At 35.5% G+C, this 22,591-nt stretch overlaps 1 protein-coding gene across 4 annotated transcripts in view; it reads right to left on the minus strand.

Moving 5' to 3' along the window:
- Positions 1–1,957: 1,957 nt before the first annotated feature.
- Positions 1,958–22,591, minus strand: part of NEDD1 (NEDD1 gamma-tubulin ring complex targeting factor) — a 52,184-nt gene continuing 31,550 nt past the window's right edge. For 3 of the 4 annotated variants that reach the window (XM_044229193.1, XM_044229192.1, XM_044229195.1), the window contains 8 exons: positions 22,164–22,359; positions 17,503–17,631; positions 15,158–15,202; positions 13,626–13,828; positions 12,584–12,737; positions 11,524–11,680; positions 4,117–4,183; positions 1,958–3,685 (listed from right to left, as the gene is read on the minus strand). In XM_044229193.1, coding sequence (XP_044085128.1) covers positions 3,581–3,685; positions 4,117–4,183; positions 11,524–11,680; positions 12,584–12,737; positions 13,626–13,828; positions 15,158–15,202; positions 17,503–17,631; positions 22,164–22,359 — 1,056 coding nt within the window. In that variant the 3' untranslated portion in view covers positions 1,958–3,580. The remainder of the gene's footprint in view (positions 3,686–4,116; positions 4,184–11,523; positions 11,681–12,583; positions 12,738–13,625; positions 13,829–15,157; positions 15,203–17,502; positions 17,632–22,163; positions 22,360–22,591) is intronic. The other variant, XM_044229194.1, reaches the window with a different exon arrangement.

Below are 22,591 nucleotides of genomic sequence, written 5' to 3' on the forward strand. Positions count from 1 at the left end.
TATGCAGGGAATAATCTCAGTCTTTTGTTATCCGTTGAGTCCTGATTTGTGACCCAGTATGTGGTCTATTCTGGAGAAGGTCCCGTGTGCACTTGAGAAGAATGAGTATTCTGTTGTTTTAGGGTGGAATGTTCTGTATATATCTATGAGGTCCATCATCCTTCTTACCTATCACTTAATTTCAAATTGCTAAACTTTGTTCAGAACTTTTGCATCTGTGTTTGTGATAAATATTGGCTTGTTATTTATCTTCTGATTTTGGTATCACAGTAATGCTGGCCTCAAAGAAGGAGTTGGGAATTATCTCCTCTTCTATTTCATGCATGTATTTGCTGAGAATTGGATTTTCCTCCTTAAATATATGAAAGATTTCACCAGTGTGGTTAGGTTTGGCATTTTCCATCAGAAATATATGTAGGGATGCCTGAGTGGCTCAGTCAGTTAAGCAATTGACTTGATTTCAGCTCAAGTCGTGATCTCAGGGTGCTGAGATTGAGATCAGTACAGAGTTGGCTTGCGATTCTCTCTTCCCCTCTGTCCCTCCCTCCACTTGCATGTGCGCTCTCTTTTAAAAAAAAAAAAATGTAGAATCTGTAGTCATTTCTCTCATTCCTAATATTGGTAATTTGTCTTCTTTTTTTTTCAAAGTCTGACTAAAGATTTATTGATTGTATTGCTCTCAAAGCATTAGCTTTCAGTTCCACTGACTTTCTCAATGGATTTTGTTTTCTATTGCATTGATTTTTTTTCTAGTCCTTTTTCTTTCATTTGTTTGAGTTTCACTGGCTATTATTTTTCTAGCTTAAGGTGGAAGCTTCAGTCGATTTGAATTTTCTTTTCTAATATGGACATTTATTTTCATATTTAAGCCATTTGTCTTTATGTTTAGATAGGTTTCATGGATTCAGTATCTACCTGGATTAAAAAAAACTCAATCTGATCAGGGTAACTGAAAATTAATAGTTAATGTAATTATTGATATTGCTGTTTAAATCTACCATATTTTTTTAAATTTATTTTCTCTTTGTCCCATTTATTCTTTGTCTCCTTTTCTTATTTTTCTTCCTTCTTTTGGATTATTTTTCGTGGCTACATTTTATGATCTTTGTTGGTTTATTAGTTATGGCTTTTTATTTTTGCTTTAGGGCTGACAGTACATAGTCTTAACTTATCACAGTTTACTTTCAAGTAATATTACACTATCTCACAGTTAGTGTTAGAACCTTAGAGTAGTATATGTAGGTTCCCTCTGCCCATCCTTGATACTGTTGTCAGACCTTCCACTTTACTTATATTAATCACACAACACCTTATCATCATTTTTGCTTTAAATCATTAATTATCCTGTAAGGACAATTTAAAATGGAAACAAACAAAAAAAAAGCCTTACATTTGCTCATATATTTACCATTTTCATACCCTGGTTACTTTCTATAGAAATATATTTCTATCTGGTACATTTTCCTTCAAACTAAAGGCATTCTTTAACATTTCCTATACAGCAAGTCTGCCTGTGATTAATTCTTTCAGCCTTTCAAGGTCTGAAAAGTTTTTACTTCATTTTCATTTTTGAAAGATATCTTTGCTGGATACAGAATTCAAAGTTCAGTATTTTTCTTCCAGTACTTTAAAGATGTTACTCCACTGTCTCTGACAGTCTTATCTTTGTTCTTCTGTGTCTTTTAAATTTAGCTGCTTTTAAAGAGTTTTCCTCTGAAACCAGTTTTAACTAATTTGATTATTACGTATTTTGGTATAGTTTTATTTCCTGTACTTAGAGGTTCATTGGGTTTCTTGGGTCTCATCTGTTTCCCTCTCTCAGGGGACACTGCCCTGTTTTGCCTAATACCTGATATTTGAAAACTGTCTCATATTTTGCATTTTTAGACTTTCAAATAGGTAAATCCAATCTCTCTTATTCCATTTTGGCCATAGGCAAAAGTTCAATTTAGGCATCTCATTTTTACCATATAAACATTTTATTTTTTGTACTTAACTTTTAAATTCCATGACAAAATGTTTCATCTATATGCATACGATTACTAAAATTGTTTTATTTATCCTACCTCTTTTAATACACATCATGTGCATTTACAGAAAAAGGCAATAGGAAATATTAATGGACTTAAATACAGTCTGTAGGCAGAACACACTTTTATGTTTTCTAAACCTGTTTGATAATGATATATAAGGCAACTTGTTACAAATCATAATGCTTCCAATAATCTGTCAGGAAAAAAGATAACATCAGCACTCATTTACACATTTTCAACACAAACATATTCTCTGAGCCACACTGGGAAAAAGTAATTATTTGTTTTTATCTCCTGAAGTAATTATTAGGACGTTTACACTTATTAAATATAACCTTAAAACTTCTACCACTTTGGAAAATCATAAAGTTAGTAAGCTAGCTAGATTTCCTTTTTATTTTAGTAAATATTTTTACCTCAGAAGTCAAACTGGGTAGGAGTGCTCTATATAGGGTATACAGTTTAAATCTTTGGGACAAGAGACTACAAGAAGGTAAAGAAGCCAGTAGCCCTCCTAATCTTGTATCACCAAGACAGTGTATAATAGCGGGTACCAGAGAGCTGTGAATTCTTTTGACAGTTAACCTTTCTAAATTTCATAGTAAGGTCAGTAACATAAAAACATTACACACAGCACACACAGAATTAGAGAAAGTTAATGATATAAACCACAAAACAAAATAATTCACACTTCTCATTTGGAAGGGAAAAAATGGGACTAATACTGAATACTTAGCATCTAATATAACATTTTCACTGATTATAAGTTGAATCATGTTGATTAAAACTTTACAGAATAACTTTGCATGTTATTAATTCATAAGATAATCAGCAGATATGCAGTTCTAGTCAAGTCTTATAAACCTCTAAACGTTTTCATAGGTAAAGTGAAATTAGCTAAAAAATACCAAACAGGAGTAGAGATTTGTGAGAAGTACAAAACATATAAATGCAATAGATATATAATAATCTGTGCAATCCAAAATTCCCTTATGAAATGTACAAGTAATAAATAATAGTCATACTTGACTTTAATCAAGTTAACAAAATAATTACTAACCAACCTTGTGTTTTACTAGTCAATTGCTTAGAAACACCAACTGCCATTTAAAAATTGCTTTCACCATAAAAATAGAAGGCGTATCAAACTCTTTAATCCTCAAACATCCAAAAAAATTTGGAAGGCAATTGTCAATCAAAAATATTATCTGCTAAAAAAGGTGATTAAAAAACATACATAACCTATTTTTTTTTCGCACAATTTTCATTTCTTACGGAAAAGGGCACTTAGTGTATAGCTAAAGCTTTCAGAAATTAAAGATCCTGTTGACTTTCCTGTTAGGCAGATGACATGTTGTACAGTTTTTAATATAAAAATATAAATATCTTTGACAGAGAAGGTGAAATAGTGGTTGGTATAAAATCCCATCACCATTTTACTTGAAAAAAACTTTTTTCCCAGAGACGATGAAAACAATACTGATTCCATGCAGTTCTGCCACCAGAAGCTTCCCAAATTATAAAACATTAAGGTATTCACTGAAATTTCAAAAGTGGGCCCGCAGTCTTTTGTTTTCTTCTCGTAGTCTTTCAATTTCAGCCACTAAACCTTCATTCACTGAGTATCTTTCCAGCAAAGAGTGCATTTCATTCTAGAAAAGAAAAAAAAATGCTTTTTAAATCACTGGTATTTCATATTTATTTGGCAAGCTGTTTTACATACTTTCAGCTATCATTTCTGTCATGTCCAATTAACTAGCTGAATGGTATTTCTTATACTTAACCATCCTCACTACTTTGTTAATATAAATGAAAGATCACTGGTGAAAGTTATATATTTGGAAGGCTTAGATCTGCACATGTGGGAAGCTTTTAGCTTACTTATTTAAATAAACAAATAAATAAAAGCTGTGTAAAAGTAACTTAACTATAGGTTTAAAAGAAGGGTGACTATTTTACTTACTGAATTTCTAAAACTCTCTATTTATTCTAGCAACTAGATATAATAAAGTAAAAATATATCACTCTTTATTTTTAGATCCACAATTCAACACTCATTTAAAATAAAATATGTCATACCTACCAATTGCATGTGAAACTGTTTAATCATCTCCACTTGCAAATTCACAATGTCTCTATGGCATGCTTCTCTAGGGAAGAATATAAAATACTTGTTAGAATTATAATGGTTTTGCCGATTCTAGACCATTCAAGAAACTGCTAAACTTCCCATTATTTCAAATTATTGGATGTTAGTAATAAGAATAGTAATAATAATAATAATAAAAATACCAATGCACTTAGAATTTATTTACTATGTTGTAGGCACTGTTTCTTGTACTTTGAATGGTAGAACTCATTTAATCTTTACCATCAGGTGCAATTATTACCACCATTTTACCAATGAAGGAACTGAGCCACAGAGCAGTTAAAACTTATCCAATCAGACAACCAGTAAATGGTAGAGCTAGTATATGAACCCTGGCTGTACACATACCTCCAGAACTCTCGTACTACACATCCCTTAATATAGAAATTATCATTAAGACAAGACACGGGTTCATATTACAATGAAATAAATATAATTTACTAAGTCACAACGTTTTGACTATTATCAATGTTTTAGCTATTAAAAAAATAACTTCTAGGAGAATGGAAAGAGTTATTTGGGTGCTTATCATAAAGGTTACACTATAAAATGCAATTCATTCATGCCTACAAAATACATGAAAATTAGGAAATAAAAAGGATCATTCAGTCACCTCCCACACAACTTACGAGCTAGAACACTACCAAAATCATAGAAGCTTCCTATGTGTTCCTCTCTGATTCCATCACTTAGGAGAAGCCCAAGAAAGAAGTCACTACTCTGCTGAATTTTGTTTAAGCAAAGAAATGTTTTTTAAAAAAAAAACCCGTCTAACACTGAAGTTGTAGTCAATCTATTTCTGCTGTGCTTGGTTTTGAGCATTATAAAAATACCACATTCTATGTAGTACTGAGTAGTGTACACTTAAAAAAATAACCCAATATCCTGTTTTCAACATTCATATTCTATATATCTGTAAGTCACTGATTTGTATCGGTGTACAAATTCTCCTTTCAACTGACAGATTGTTTTCAAGATTTTACTATTACAACATTGTTATAAACAATCACATACATATTTCCCAACCCACATGCGCCCATAACTATAGAAGATAGATCCAAGAGTAGATATGCTGAGTTAAAGGTATGATCCATATGTATACTTGTTTAGTTTTATAAAAGAATACAAAAATTATTTGCTGAAGTGGTAGTATCAGTGGACGTGCTTATCATCAGTGTACCAATACCTGCTGTTTGGTCTGTAACCACACCAAGACTTGGGTCTTGCCAGACTTCTCACACTTTCCCATCTAATGAGTATGATATAGTATCCTGTTGCATTTTCAGTTCTCTGATTAACCACAGGATTGAACATCTTTCTTTATGTTTGTAGACGATTCCTCTTCTGTGAAATGCCTGTCCACACTTTTTAACCTTGTTTTTCTATTGAATGTCTTTTTTTTTAAGACTTTGAGAGAGAGAGAGAAAGAGAGCACAAGCAGGGCGAGGCACAGAGGGACAAGCAGACTCCCCACTGAGCAGGGAGCCTGATGCAGGACCCGATCCCAGGATCCTGGGATCATGACCTGAGCTGAAGGCAGACACTTAAGTGACTGAGCCCCCCAGGCACCCTTTGACTGTCTTTTTTTCTTATTTATTTGTAAGAGTTCTTTACATCATCTGATTCTTTCTTGGATCCTTTGTTGGAGTACTACAGATAGATTTTTGTCCTTTCACTTTGTTAATGGTGTCTTATGACGAGCAGTCCTTGTCAACATTCTCTAATTACTGACCTAATATTATAATCAAATTTGCCAATCTATTTTTATAGGTAGTGTATTCTCTTATGTTTTGATAACTTCCCCCTTGAAGTCATAATTCTCCTATCATGCCTAAAATTTTACCCTTTAAACTTTTATGCTGGGTAGAATTGATTTTTTTTAATAGCAGGGAATAGGGATCTATACTTTTCCTCTGTCATATATCACATTTCTATATATGCCCAGGTTTTTCTCTGGTCTATTGGATTCCTTTGGTCAATCTGTAGCTAATGCTACACTATTTTGTAGCATTTATATTATAGCTTATTAATTAAGCTTACTCATCTGACAAATAAGTCAGCTTCAACTTAGTTCTTCTCTAGAATGTCTTGGTTATTCCTGGGTCTTTTCTTCTTCCACATAAATTTTGAGGTTATCCTATCACCATCTTCCAAAAAACACAGCTGGAATTTGATTGAAATTGCACTCAATCTATAGACCAATTTAAAAGAACTGACATCTTCATATCTTCCCATTTAAGTGTTAATGCTTTCCAATAAATTTTTAAGTGTTTTTCCACAAAGATCTTTACCATCTTTGGTCAGATTTATTCCTAAGTACATTTTCTGTTACAACTATAAGAGGTTTTTTTTGTTTTTGTTTTTGTTTTAAAATTCTCTTTTGCTTTCAATTATGACAAAATCTGTACTTAAACAAACTGGGGGCGCCTGTGTGGCTCAGTTAGTTAAGGAGCTGCCTTCAGCTCAGGTCACGATCTTAGGGTCCTGGAATGGAGCCATCAGTCAGGCTCCCCACTGATTGGGAGTCTGCTTCTCCCTCTCCTTCTGCCTCTCACCACCACTCATGCTCCTTCTCTCTCTAATAAATAGATCTGAAAAAACAGAAATAAAACGAAACGAACTGAAAGCATCAGAGAACCACTAAGGTGGTCAGGATTTGAGGGGTTATGGTCTTGCAAAGAAGGGAGGTCTACTAGGTAAGCCCCACATTTACCTCTGCTTTTCCCTCTGGGGCAGGTGCTGATTAGACAGTGTGGGGAACAGAGGCTGGGCTGAAAGTGGCCTGGAGCTTGGGAGAGTCTCAGCAGGTTGGGAGTGCTACGGCTTGGAACACCTAAAGCATCCAAGGCTTCAAGGTGCCAAGGAGGTACCTGCAGAAAAGTAAACCTAAAACTGTACAATTTCCCCCTTGCATTATCTGTTGACTCCTAAGCAATGCCTGTACTGGGTTAGACGGCAGAAAATTAAACATGAAGTTGTAGCTAGATGCCAGAAAGATTCTGGCAGCCTTGTGATGCTGGGGAAATGAAGGTTAAAGTTCAGGACCCACCGAGGTAAAAAGGCCTGGTGAATACTCCAGACATTCAGCTGATATCCTAGAAGGGCAGAAACTAAATAAACCCTAGGAATCTTTATTCTAGCTAGAAATAAACTAGCCATAAGAAAACCTGAAAGCCAGCAAGTACAGGAACAAAGTGATCAGCTTGCCAGAAGAAACTTAAATCTTCTTGAAAGACAATAAAAACAGACCCACAAACTTCTGCTTAGTATATAATCTCTCCAACTCTAATAGTGAGGACAAGCCAGATAACCTACAAAATCATACATTTTTATATTTAACTTGAGAGTGCAAAGAAACCTAAATGAATGAAAATTCAGAGAACGATAAGTCCCTCCTAGGAGAAGAGACCCAAGATTGTTTTCATCCTCAACAGAGCGGAGGGGGGATGGGAGGGTAGAAAGTGGGTGGGGGTGGGGGATGACACAGTTGCTGTTGATAGGTAAGGAGAACTAACTGAAATTTTTATAGATTTTTGAAGGCCAAGTTGTACTGGACCCAAGGAGCCCTAGCCACAAAGAAAGTCTCCATTCACCCACCAACTATTTGCCACAGGCCTTCACTGAGTGCTTATGGAAATCACTAGGGACAGGGAAAGAGGACTGAGAGACACCCTAAGGCAGAGAGGCACAGGGCATGTGAAGATAGAGCACAGGACAACTAAGAGTACCCCGTCTGAAGCACTCCAGACTCTCGTGGAGAAGGCAGCCTCCATAGCTAATGGAGCCCCTCAACAATCCCTCTGTCCTTCCACTGTAAGGTATTCCTTTTCATGACTTACTGAAGGCTGACATCAGAGCAGGCAAATTTATAGAAATCCTCTGAGCCATTCTGGGTCCTCACTGAGTCCCAAGCAGAGGCTGCCAATGGTTACTAGAGGGGCAGAAGAGTTGAGAGGCCCCTACTCACCGCCCCTCCCCAGGTGCAGGCATGCAAGGTGTGCTGAAAGCTGAAGGCAGAGCAGTGCTATCTTTCTCAGTCTGCCCAGCAGAAGAGCTTTCTCCCTTTCCACCACTGCTTTACTCATATTATATTGAAGTCAGCTGTCCCCAGACAATTCTGCTGTTTTGCCACATATATACATTCCTGAAAAACTTCATATTCTTGAAAATAACATGACCACATTTTTTAAAACGTTGTGTGTGTGTGTGTGTGTGTGTGTGTGTGTGTGATGGAATATTATTCAGTCATAAAAAAGGAGGGCGCTTGGGTGGCTTAGTGGGTTGAAGCTTCTGCCTTCAGCTCAGGTCATGATCCCAGGGTCCTGGGATCGAGCTCCACATTGGGCTCTCTGCTTAGCAGGGGGCCTGCTTCCTCTTCTCTCTCTCTGCCTGCCTCTCTGCCTACTTGTGATCTGTCTGTCAAATAAATAAACAAAATCTTTAAAAAAAAAAAAAGAAATCTTGCACTACAACCACATGGATGAACCTGGAAGACGTTATGCTAAGTGAAATAAGCCAGTTACGGAAGGACAAATACAAATACTGCATGATTCCACTTTTATGAGATATCTAAAACAGTCAAACTCATGGAAGCAAAGAACAGAATTGTAGGTATCAGGCTGGGGAGTACAGGAAATAGGGAGTTGCCAAGTGACAAATACAAAATTTCAGTTAAACAAAATGAATAACTTGCAGAGATCTGCTGTACAACAACACTGTGCCTATGGTTAGCAATACTGTATCGTACAGTTAAAAATTATTAAGAGGCTAGATCTCATTGTAAGTGTTCTCAACATAACAAAACTAAAACAATAAAAAAAAGAAAAGAAAAGAAAACCAAAGAAAGAAGATAACAGGACTTAAAGAAAAAGGATTAGGGCAGACTACTCAAAATGTATGCAATTTCGTAACCACAGCATTAACAAAAAGAATTAAACCCTAGTATACCCTACCCTCTTAAGCCCCCATGTTGCATCACCACTTCCTCATATCAGGGAGATCATATGATAGTTGTCTTTCTCTGCTTGACTTATTTCGCTAAGCATGATACGCTCTAGTTCCATCCATGTTGTCGCAAATGGCAAGATTTCGTTTCTTTTGATGGCTGCATAGTATTCCATTGTGTATATATACCACATCTTCTTGATCCATTCATCTGTTGATGGACATCTAGGTTCTTTCCATAGTTTGGCTATTGTGGACATTGCTGCTATAAACATTCGGGTGCACGTGCCCCTTTGGATCACTACGTTTGTATCTTTAGGGTAAATTCCCAGTAGTGCAAAGTGTGCTTTTGGGTAAATTGGAAGGGGAGATGAACCATGAGAGACTATGGACTCTGAAAAACAATCTGAGGGGTTTGAAGTGGCGGGGGGGTGAGAGGTTGGGGTACTAGGTGGTGGGTATTATAGAGGGCACAGCTTGCATGGAGCACTGGGTGTGGTGAAAAAATAATGAATACTGTTTTTCTGAAAATAAATAAATTGGAAAAAAAATGAAAATAAATAAATTGGGGGGAAAAAAAAGAATTAAACCCTTGTAAAAAAATACTAGCATAGTTAAATAGTGAATAATCAATGATTTTTACCTTTATAACATGATGGTCACTTGATAAAAGGGTTAAGAAAAGTGAAGAAAGGATTGGGGGTGTGAAGGATGGAGGCAAGGATAAAATACCCAAAGATGGGGAATAATCTCAAAATAAGTCCTTCCAAACACAGAGCACAAAGCCAAACCAGGTGAAGAGGAAGGAAAGAGAAAGAAATGGGTACTGATAGGTGGTTTGCTGCCTTCAGCTATGTTCATATATTTTGTCTTGCCAGCTGTTACAGGAACTAACAAAATTCCCTCATCACGTTGTCATCACTGTCCTATTTATCAATCACAAAGAACTAATCCACATTAAAGAAACATACATCATAACAGGACACATCGTACCTCCCCCAATTCAACTAGAAGGCCTTTGTGGACAGATCATTCATATTTGTATCCTTAGTAACCAGCACATATACTGGGGATGTTATAAATGTAAAAAGTGACCAAAAATGATAATTTAAAAAAATATATATTTGCTAACATTTACAAATATTTTTTCAAAACACTTTTTTATTTTTTTAAAGTATGCTCCACTTCCAGGATGCAGCCCAATGTGGGGCTTGAACTCATGACTCTGAGATCAAGAACTGTGAGCTGAGATCAAGAGTCGGGTGCTCAACCAACTATACCACCCAGGTGCCCCCAAGTCAGGTTTTTTTTTTTTTTTTTAAAGATTTCATCTATTTATTTGAGAAAGAGAGAAAGTACGTAAATAAGCAAGGGGAGTGGCAGGCACAGGGAGACAGGGCTTGATCCCAGGACCCTGGAATCATGACCTACCAGAAGACAGATGCTCAACCGACTGCACCACCCAGGCGCCCCTCAGAGCACTTTTAACATTAAAAAGAAACATGCACTGGGGCACCTGGTGGCACAGTTGGTCAGTGTCTGACTCTTGATCTCGTTCAGGTCTTCATCTCAGGGTCATGAAATTGAACCCCATGTCAGGCTCCACACTTAGCCGGGACTCTGCTTGAGATTCTCTCTCCCTCTACCCCTCCTATTCATGCTCTCTCTCTCTAAATAAATCTTTAGAAATATATAAGACCTGGACCAACAAAAACTTGTACATCTTCTCCAGCAGTCTAGCTCAGGGTATTCTAACTCATAGCTAGAATATTAAGTAACTACAGGTCAGAAAGGGAAGAAAACATCCACAAAAGATTCTAATAATTGAAAATATCTTCCAGTATATATTGAGATGATAGGTAAAATGAAGCAACAACGTCGAACACATTCTTACAGTGTTCTAAATTCAAAGGATGAGGAAACAAGGATAGACCCAGGCAAAAAAAACCCTTTTAATTCACTATTACATTCTAATGCATTCTGTTTGAAAATATCCAGAATTCCTTTAAAAAATTATTTCTCTATTACATTATTATGCATAGCATACTTAACAGGTGATCTACAAATACTTCATGTGAGAATACCATTGGACCTTTACCAGAATCTGTCCAAATTTTGATGATTAAAAAAAAAAATCATGACAGCAGCCTTCCTGCTAGACTGCCCTCCCAAGTTATCTGATAACTGCCCTCGGGAAATGTGCGTTTTCCCGGCTGGTATTCAATAAATTCAATACAGCAAGATCAACAAAACTCATCATGTTTTCTATTGTTTTTATGGACCTCAAAACCTAGGCAAAAGTAGTCATCTCCAATATTACTTACGGTTCCGGTTTCACACCCAATAAAAAAAGCCAGTTAATGGTCTAGATAGAAAGAGCAATTTCTCAATTACTACCTAAAGTCATCCAATGTCTCCTGTATCATATTCTGAATAAAACGGATTTGAACAGATGTCAGTGGTGCATTTGGCCGATTATTTCCGATGGTATCAGCTATTTTTTCTGATAGTGAACTGGCAACTCCAGCCGTGACAGAGGATGCTATCTTTGGATCTAAAATAAAAAACGGAGAAAACAATAGTCAGCTTAGACTAAGAGACATCAAACATTTGTAAATAAGATTTGGCATGAGGAGACTCGAAAAACTGGTAAAGGACAGGGTTCCTGTGACATTTAGGAAAAACTCACTGTCTGGAATACAAATCTTAAAAACTTTGTATGACATTATTTCTAATAGTCATTTATCTATATACATAAACTGCCAACTGTCTAATATAATAACATATGACAGAGGGATTAATCTTGAAGAATCTTGGAACTATTTCCTCTTATAAAAGATGAATGTGACATGCCATCCCACAAACTAGATAAACCAAGACTATAACAAATAAACAGAAAGAATATAGGAGTACAGTACCATTACAAGCAAAGCCCCAGAGTTTACACTAATACAATATATTCAGAGAAATCTTAAAGATATAAATATCTATATAAAGGAGTTGGTTCTAAACAAAGAGTTGTTATCTATAGATAACTTGTAAAACTGAACCCAATATCCCACTAAATGTGATCTCAAGTTTTTAGGATCTGTGGCATGAACTCTACATAGGACTTCTGTACGGAGGAGGAAAAAAAAACAATTTCAGGTAGTTAATGACGCATTTTCAAAGGGTCCTACATTATATTCCTATCTGTGCATATCAGATCAAGACCCTTACACATTGCATTGAAAATAAAATTCACACCAAAAGAATATCAAATCAGTGTCTCTGAGTTTAACCATTCACATTTATCTCGTTGTCCTCTAGTAAGAGAGTCAGAGTAGACAAGCATTGTAAAGTTTCAACTCTTAATTTTCTTAGCCTATGGTTACTCTATTTATTTATCTTTTTCAAGTTAAATTGTGGGAGTTTTCGACTTAACACTTTCAAATATCAGGAAGTTTTATGTACTTACTTGGAGTTGAGGATCCAATGAGGGGGGGTTCGTATATGAACTGAGCTTCAATTTCTTTCTCTGGCTTTTCAAACTTCTCAGGACTTCTTGTTTGGTTAGATGATGGAGAGGTATTCAGATTTCCAGTTTCAGCACCAGAAATCAACTTTGCAAACTTCACATTTAAAATAAACAATGTATCAATTCTGGTTTTATATATATAATTTGTACCTACTTTTCTTTTTTCCAGTAGTTAGGATCAGAAAATTTTAAGAAAAAGAATGGATATAGAAAGAAAAAAAACTGCTAGAACTAGTGGCAAAATAAATCAATTTTACTGATCAAAAAGTAATTTCAATGATAACACAATGAGGAAAAGCTCATTTACTAATAAGGAGCTGCTATTGAGTGTCACTGAAAATGGTAATCACAGGCCAAAAAAAATAAAATAAAAAATCCCCAAACTCTCAGGTGGTAACTAGCCAAAACTATTTGAAAAATATGTCAGAAGACATTTTTGCACTTCCTAAATATCTTTTCAACATCATTCTAAAAAATCAATATGAAAATGTGACACACTCGACCTTGTTGGTAATATCTGATCACTTTAAACCTTTATATAGCAAATTAACTTCTATTTTGGATACCGTATTAATAGCAGAAGGTAATGAGGATGCATTACATTCTTAGCACCATCAATTAGCTCTAAGACTTAGGGTAAATGACTTGCCCACCAACTTGGTGATTTCTGCTGCAATGGAAATAAATTCTAAAAAGCTCAGGTATAAACTAGTCAAGTATCTTTATCCTAGAAAAAAACAGCATAAGTTTACATCTGCTGTTACCTCCAACATTTCCAAAGACAGATTTCAAAAATATCCTTTAGTTTTTAACATGTGACATCAAGATTTAAGAATATTTTCTATCTGGTAAGTGCACAGCACTGTTGATAATTAGGACATATCCCCTGGCAGCCGCCTGCTTTCTACCTCATGATGAGCTTCATTATGTGCCTGCTACTGACAAATGCATACTGAGCTCAGTATCATTTTTAGGCAGATACCTGTTTGAGGGAGTCCTTAGGTTCCTGTTTTCCCAGATATATTTTCTTAGATTCAGCTGTCAGATCATGATTTTCATTTTCTTCTTTCCCTGGAGATCCCATAAAAACATTAAGAGGACTAGAATGTAATACTGAAGTGCTTGAAGCTACTGGATTTTTTCTTGGAGGAAGGACTGAATTCAATTGTGGTAGAAACTCAAGGCCTGAAAAAGAGGAGAAAAACACTATTTGCATATGATTTTCCTTAATCTTGGATATTTAAAAAAAGCACTTAACACGACAGACAGGTTAATATGGTAGAAAGACATGTGATTTGGATTCAGAAGGCAGGTTCCTTTGTCAGCTCTACCCCTTACTTGACGTATACAAAATCTTGGGCAAAAATTGCAAAACTCTGTTTCCCGATCAGTAAATGTGAATAATGATGTCCATCTCCCTGAGAGGTGAGACTAAAAAGTGATATTATATGTAAAACTACTTTGAAAATTGGGGCGCCTGGGTGGCTCAGTGGGTTAAGCCACTGTCTTTGGCTCAGGTCGTGATCTCAGGGTCCTGGGATCAAGCTCCACGAGGGGCTCTCTGCCCAGTGGGGAGTCCGCATCCCCCTCTCTCTCTGCCTGCCTCTCTGCCTGCTTGTGATCTCTCTCTCTCTCTGTCAAATAAATAAATAAAATCTTTAAAAAAAAAAAAAGAAAGAAAATTGCAAAGCCCAATGAATGTTTTAGTCAATATTAATAGTTTTTGACAACTGAAAATCATAAATTTGGTATGTATCTGTAATATATCTCGGTAGTCAGCCTCTAAGATGGCTCTGAATGATCCCTGCCTTCTATCATGGACCCATGCCTTCGGGTAATTCTCTCCCTATGAATGTGGGCAGGGCCTAGTCACTTGCTTCCAACGAAGAGAATACGGCAAAAGTGGTGGGATGTCACTTCCAAGATTAGATTACAAACATGCAGTGGCTTCCATTCTGATGCCATCTCTGACTATCTTGTTCACCAACTCTGAGGGAAGCCAGCTGCCATGTTGTTAGTTGCCCTGCAGAGAGGCCCACAGGACAAAGGACTGGTATCTTTTACCAAGGGCCACATGAATGGCTTGAAGTAGATCCCCGTCCAGTCAAGCCTTAGTATGACTGCAGTCTTGTTAAATCCCGATTAAAGCATCAAGAGAGACGTGAAGCCAAGGGCACCCAGCTAAACCATGCTCATATTCTTAACCCACAGTTATGAAATGATAAATGTTCTTCTAAGTTTTGAAACGTTGGGGTACTTTGGGGGTACCTGGGAGGTACATTCCATTAAGCATCTAACCCTTGGTTTTGGCTCAGGTCATGATTTCAGAGTCATAAGATCAAGCCCTGTGTCCAGCTCTGTGCTCAGTGCGGAGTCTGCTTGAGAGTCTCTTTCCCTCTTTCTCTCTCAAATAAACAAATCTTTTAAAAAGAGGTTGGGGTAATTTGTTACATATCAATAGATAACACAATATCCCTTTTCATTTTAATAAAAATACTTCTCAACAGGTCTTACCATCTTTGCCTATGGATTCATCACCTCCCTTGTTAACCACAGCATCTACAATAAAATTAAAAAATCAAATTTTTAAAATTGTGAAAAATAAGCCATAGCAACTTAAGCTTCCTATTCATTCCCCAAAGAGTTCGATTTTAAGAAGGAAAATCTGAGTGAAGTAACAGCTGGGACTCTATAAACTTCCCTTTTTATTCTTTTCACTTCATGCATAGATAGCAATAAATATGAAGAGTAATTCTATGGTATAGGGTCATTTAATGAGACAGCAAGGTATACTAGAAAGGCATTGCAGTAGGCTCCAGAAATCTATAATCCAATTCTGCCTATACCACTTAATAGCTCTATGACCTTAGACAACAAGTTTTTAATACAATTAAACTTCAGCTTCTGCATCTATATAATAGGAAAAATGTCCTGACCATCTCACAAGATTGTTTTGAGGATCAATTGAAACAATGTCAAAATGGTTTGTGAGCATCACAATGATATTAAAAAAATAAATTTTATTAGTATTCATTTTAATGGCAGAATGTATAAGAACATTCCAATAGTATAATACTTTTCATTTGCAATTAACAACCAAAAATGGCCTAACTCCATTTTAGCAAATTAATAGAAAAATGGGCACAAGTCATAAAAAAAGTCAAATGGCCAATAAATTACCATACATGATTATCATAGTAGTAGAAGTATCACCCATCCATCTACCTGCATGTGTGTATATATACCTAGTAACTACACAACACGCATACACTCTAAGAAGTTATTAGTTTTCTAGCAGAAGTATTATTTAAAAGATGAAACTGAAGCACAGATTCAGCCTTTTACCGAAGGAGAGTCACATTCTTGAAATCAAAACATAAATCTCTTGACAGTGAAAACCGGTACTGTATTTAGTACACATGTTCTTTCATTAATACTATGAAATGCTAATAAATGAAGGGCATATAGCTCAAATTCTAATCATATTTCTAAAAAAGTAAAGAGGAATTTCTATCCTTTATTCATTTCTTTTAAAAACCATTAAAGAGAATTTCATTTATAACTCAAAACCCTTTCAAATAAATCCCTTCCCTACATTCTTCAATTCAAAAGTTACCCCAGGGGTTATCATAAGCCAAAGCTTCCAGATGGTTACTAACCTCCAAAACCTTTCTCAACTCCAGCTCAAGCCACTTTTCCCTCTTTTGCCCACATCTTTCCTCTCTTTATTCTTTAACTATGTAGTCTGACCCCTCTTCATCCTGAAAGAAAGGAATCCTTCCTCTTTCATTAGGTAGAAGATAGGAAAAATCTGACCTGGCAATTAGAGTAGTCATTTTCAGGCCACGGTATGGCAGAATACACTAAATAATTCTGTGCCACCACATGTGACCATTTTCTTTCTGATTATGAAATTAATTGTAGAAAGTTTGGAAAAACAGACAATTTGAAGTGAAAAATGAAATTTTTAACGTCATGTTGTAACAATTTAAACATTCTGCTACTGTTGACATTGAAATATGCTCCAGAGTTCCATTATTATTAAAAAAAAAAAAATAGTACATACAAATCTTTGTGAGATTCTCTAAACAAGTTATTAGGTAAATTTATAGAAATAGAATTAACAGGCCAAAGAGTGTGAATGTTTAACCTGCCAAATGATGCTCTAGAAATTTACCCACATTGTTAATAATACTGCCATTAGCAGTGAGACTACCCAATTAGTTAAACAGTATGAGTATCAATATCAAAAAAACACAGCCAACCAATGTGCCTAGTTCATATAGTATGAACAATGATATATAATGTTTCTATTTATCAAAATGGTAAAGTTTTTAAGTTTTTATTTTCTTTTTAGTAGCAACATCTCCCAGCAATGGTGTGTGTGTGTGATTTTCACATAAAAGATGAGGCAATCTATCACCCAGCCATATTTCTCCATGAAAACAATGAATAAATACACCAATTAGATATTAATAATCTAAAATTTTTTAGGTTAGAAAGATATTTTTTTGCCTATCAAAAATATCAAAGATTTTGAGAAGATTTATTTAGAAGTAGATATAATGAAAAAACTGCCTATGGAGGCAAAACTTCCTTTAAGAAACTTCTGTGGAAATTAAAATGCTAACTTGAGAGCTATTTGCATAGTTCCCATGTGAAAATGACAAGCATATACTTCAGAATGGTAACATCTGAAATATCAGGGCAAAGGAAAAGATACCACCCCAGGGACTGAGAAAATTAGCAACTGTCATGAACACAGTCAGACTGAAGCTATTACCCACATCTTTTAGCTAGAATAAAAATGTAATAACTGCCAGCAAAAGAACATGATCCTCTGATCTGAACAGACTTACCATCTCTGATAGGTGAGAACATGTCACCTAAACTACTTTTTCTGGTATCATCAAAGCTGAAGAAATCCTGATTTTTCCCACTGTCCGTTTCCTTAGATATAATATCAGTGTTTATGCTTCGAGGCAAACCTTATAGGAAAATTAGATATAAAAATAACTGTTACTACATCTGAATAAATGTACCACAGAAGCTAGATTCTAAAAATTAATGTATTAATTGGTATATATTGTATATATTGTGCATATATTGGTAATATTACAGCTGTGAGCACCAGGAAAAAAAACAACGTTAACAACAGCTCAGTTAACCACGATTTGCACGGAACGAAGGGCTTTTCAAAAGCAAATAACCTACTTATTTAAGTGATAACACCTTATTTTAGCCATTTTGGTGAAATTCTCCCAAACTGATTTATATACTTTGCTACCCTCTTAAATACTGAACACAACCAACTTCTGCTGTAACGGGCTCCTTTTATGAGCATCTACAAATGATTAAAAAAGTCTGTAAGGCATAGAGCACGATGCCTACCATAGAGCAAGATTCAAGTAATGTTAGTTCCTTTCCACAACTGCAGTAAATGGATCTCCTTTCTCCCTCTTCTGCCTTTTCCTTCACTAACTGTGGAAGCTTAACCCTGCTCTCAGTATTATCGACCTCAGATGACTTTACTAGCCTCAGGATAGTTTACTAAGAGTTTCAAAAGAAACCAGAACACTAAACTCATAAATAGCATAGTAGACGACACTGAAGAAGTGTGCAGCAGTTTATTTTCCCTGCCAGTATATGGTGCAAGGCATTTGTAAGAGGAACTCTGTGGGCTCAGTAGCTTCTTGGTCATTTTTGGGTTGAAGAATGAGTTCTACTGATTTAAGAGCTGTGATGAAAGTCTGGTACTTTAATTGGTAGCATGTTACTGTGTTACATTTTTTTAAAAGGCTTATTTGGGGGGGGGGGGCAGAAAGAGAGGGAGAGTGTCTTAAGTTGACTCCCCACTGAGCTGGAGCTTGAATTCAGGAATGCACAACCCTGAGATCACAACCTGAGCTGTCAGATGCTCAACTGACTGTACCACCTAGGTGTCCCCTGTACTACATTTAAAACAGCGCTTTATTTGCCTTCTTGGTCCCAAATGAAAAGTGAAAAGCTGGGATAAAAACAAAGAACAGCCAGCATATCCAAAATTGTCCAAAACTGGCAAATAAAATAAACTTTTCTAGTAACAGCTGATAAAACATTAAAATATTATTGAACATTTGTACATTATTGTCACTGAAGTGTTTACATCAAGAGTTAAACTGTTATAAAGGAGAAATTTTCTCTCCTTCTAGGTCTTTAAACATGTATGAATATGTAACTTTAGCCTCTGGAACTTTAAGAAAGAAGTTTGGTATCATTTGAAAGTAGTGCTAAAGACATTTTTTACTTCTTAAACGAGTGTTTTCCTACCAAAAATGAGCATTAGCAATAACTCTGCAGAAGTTCTCTATTTTAAGTTTTTATTTAAATTCCAGTTGGTTAACATACCATGTAATAATTTCAGGGGTACAATATAGTGATTCAACATTTCCATGCAATACCAGGTGCTCATCACAACAAGTGCACTCCTTTATCCCTCTCACCTGTTTCACCCCCCCCCCCTATCTCCCCTCTGGTAACTATCAGTTTGTTCTCTATAGTTAAGAAAAAGCAAAGAACGTATCACAATTCTGGACTTCAAGTACAAACCTGTACTCATCAAGAGAGTATGGTGCTGGCACAAAAACAGACACAGAGAGATCAGTGGAACAGAAAACCCGGAACAGAACCCACAACCATATGATCAGCTGATCTTTGACAAAGCAGGAAAGAATATCCAGTGGGAAAAAGTTTCTTCAACAAAAGTGGATAAGAACATGCAAAAGAATGAAACTAGACCACTTTCTTACACCATACACAAAATGGATTAAGGACTTAAATGTGAGACATGACCACCATTAAAATCTTGAAACCATTAAAGTGTTAAAGGAGAACATAAGCAGCAACCTCTCTGACATCAGCCATAGAAAGTTCTTTCTAGGTAGGTCTCCTAAGGCAATGGAAACAAAAGCAAAAATAAACTACTGGGACTGCATCAAAATAAAAAGCTCCTGCACATCAAAGGGAACAACAGAACTAAAAGGCAACCTACAGAATGGGAAAAGATATTTACAAGTGACATATCTGATAAAGGGTTAGTATTCAAAATACATAAAGAAATTATAAAACTCAACACCCAAAAAGTAAATAATCTAATTTAAAAATGGGCAGAAGACATGAAGAGACATTTCTCCAAACAAGAGATCCAGATGGCCAACAGACACACAAAAAGATGATCAACATCACTCATCATCAGGGAAATACAAGTCAAAACCATAAGGAGATATTACCTCACACCTGTCAGAAAGGCTAAAATCAACAACACAAGAAACAACTGGTATTGGCGAGCAGGCAGAGAAAGGCAAACCCTTGTGCCCTGTTGGGGGGGATGGAGTGGTTGACACCTTTAATAGAAGTAACGTGAACTTTTTTCAAATTTCAGATTCATTTTACAGGAAGTTTAAAATAACAGTAATAGCAATGATGATAACTGTGATCCAAAATCAGCAAAACCAAAATTTCCTGATTGCCTATCATGTGCCAGGCACTTTGATACATTTTCTCTGGTTTTCACAATAACCCTAAAAGTTCAATATTATCTATGGAAGAGAAAATAAGAATCAGAGTAGTTAAGAAAACTCTCCAGAGTTATGCTGGTAGGAAGTCATAGACCTAAGATGTACACTTAACATACTCTCAATGTTTCAGAAGGGGGAAAGTGTGTGTGTGTATGTGTGTGTGTGTGTGAGAGAGAGAGAGAGAGAAAGCAAATGATTAAGCAAATATGGCAAAATTTATAAAACACTGAATCAGCTAAATGGAATACTAGAGCTCAGGAATTCTTTGTACTATATTTGAAATTTTTCTATAAGTTTGCAATTATTTAAAAATAAAATTAATAAACAAAAGTTCCTAACTCTGTGGGTACAGAGCAAACATTCATTTTGTCAGAAACTTTGTTAATCAGCCAACAGTTATCATTAATCAGTGACCCTGCAGACCCAACTCTTGCATTTCCTAATTAATGCTGTCATTGTTACACGAGTTTCCTTATTAAAAACTAAATGAATAACAGGAGACTTCAGAAAGCTCAGAGTAAATTAGAGAAAATTTTGTTTAATTTTGGAAATTATGAGTAGAAGCAACAGTAATAAAATAATCTTTAAAAATGACGATTTTTATAATACAGTTAATTCAATATCTTGGTGAACATTACTCAAGTTATATTTCAAAATGAATTTCTTCTAAGTATATAGGAATAATATTTGTTTCTGGGAGTTCTTAAATTAGGAATTAATTATTTTCCTATATAATATGTAATGACTTTTATGTAAGGATAATGTAGATACTAACAGAAAATTTATAATGAAGATATATACTTATTACATATTTTTTAAAACCATTCCATACTATCAAGGCTAACAAATTAAAGTTTTGCTTCTACCTGAAAATTGTAAACTCACGCTGAAAAGGTACAACAAATATTTTTGTCCAAGTTAAGTACTTGTCCTAAAACCTTAAAAAAGACACAGATATGTGCATTTCTAATGAGTCTAGTTTGGAAACACAGTGGTATATCATACAGACTTCTTACAATTTTTTAAATTTTTTTGAAGATTATTTATTTGAGAGAGAGACTGCATGCAAGTGGGGGTAGGGGCAGAGGGAGAGAGAGAGAATTGCAAGTTGACTCCTTACTGAGAACAGAGCCCAACGAGTGGGACTTGATCTCACAACCCCAAGATCACTGCCTGAGTCAAAACCAAGAGTCTGATACTCAACCAACTCAACCACCAGGTGCCGCTATATACAGACTTAAAAATATGTTGCAAGTTGACAGTATAGCATAACTTCTTAAAATTAAAAGAAAAAATGTTTTCAGTAATTTAGAGAAGAGTATTCTCTACAGTAAATACAAGGAAGTTTATCATCATATTACACCCTCACAAAGTCTAAATGAATTATTTAAGAACCATTTCATCAATATGATTATCAGAGTAGAAGAAATTACTTAAAAATTGTAACACTTTTGTTTATTTTTCTTTAATAAACTACTAATATACTGCTTAATATGTGCCAGGCACTATTCTGCACTTAAATATATTCATTTCATCAACTTACTTTACATTCTGAATATGAAATAAAAGAAGCCATTAATAGTTTTTGTGACTCAGAGATCAAATCAAAATGATAGCACTACAGAATCATATTCTCTACTGATTCAATCTGAAGACACAACGGAAAGTCATCTAATCTGGAGTGACATTCAGGATAATTTCTGAATTGGCATTATTCTGTTTTTTAAGATAATATTTCTTACAACAAAAATTCAGCTAAATAGAATAAGTACCTTTCATTAATTTTTAAAAAATGTATAGCTCAAGTTAAAATGGTCACTTCTTCCATGTGCACTATCTACTAATAATTTTACCTGAATACACAAGTGAATTTGAGTTCTAGGTTCTCGAAGAAAGTGCTAATGATCTATTTGCGGTGTTGTGGTGGGTGGAAACTCCACAAACTCTACATAAGCAGCATTTACCTGCTTTGTCTTGGACAGCAACTGCTCCTTTCCCCCCGGCTGTTGTCATGGGCTGTGGTAAAGCTGTGCCAATAGGAGTGGTGGCTGCTTCCCTGACGATTCCAGAATTCTGAACTCCTCCACTGGTAGCACTCACGTTAATGGCTCGTTTGTTCACAGCTGTGGGCTTATTTGAACAGCCTTTATTTAAACTTGACTGAAATGTAATGGAATATTTAAAAGCTCAGGTTTCTAATGCTCCATACTATACATTAATATTTTATCAATTCCCTGTTAGGTTAAAAATATATATAATTTCCCTTACAAATCCTAAGCCTGCTGGTGGATCTGAGTTTTCTGCTGAACGAAAAAGCCTTTTAAAGTATTTTTTAAAGAGAGAAATATGAGAATTAAGTAAAAAAAAAAATAGTTTTAAAACCAAGTATCAA

Source organism: Neovison vison, chromosome 12 (assembly GCF_020171115.1).
Source record: "Neovison vison isolate M4711 chromosome 12, ASM_NN_V1, whole genome shotgun sequence".
NCBI classification, from domain to species: domain Eukaryota; kingdom Metazoa; phylum Chordata; class Mammalia; order Carnivora; family Mustelidae; genus Neogale; species Neogale vison.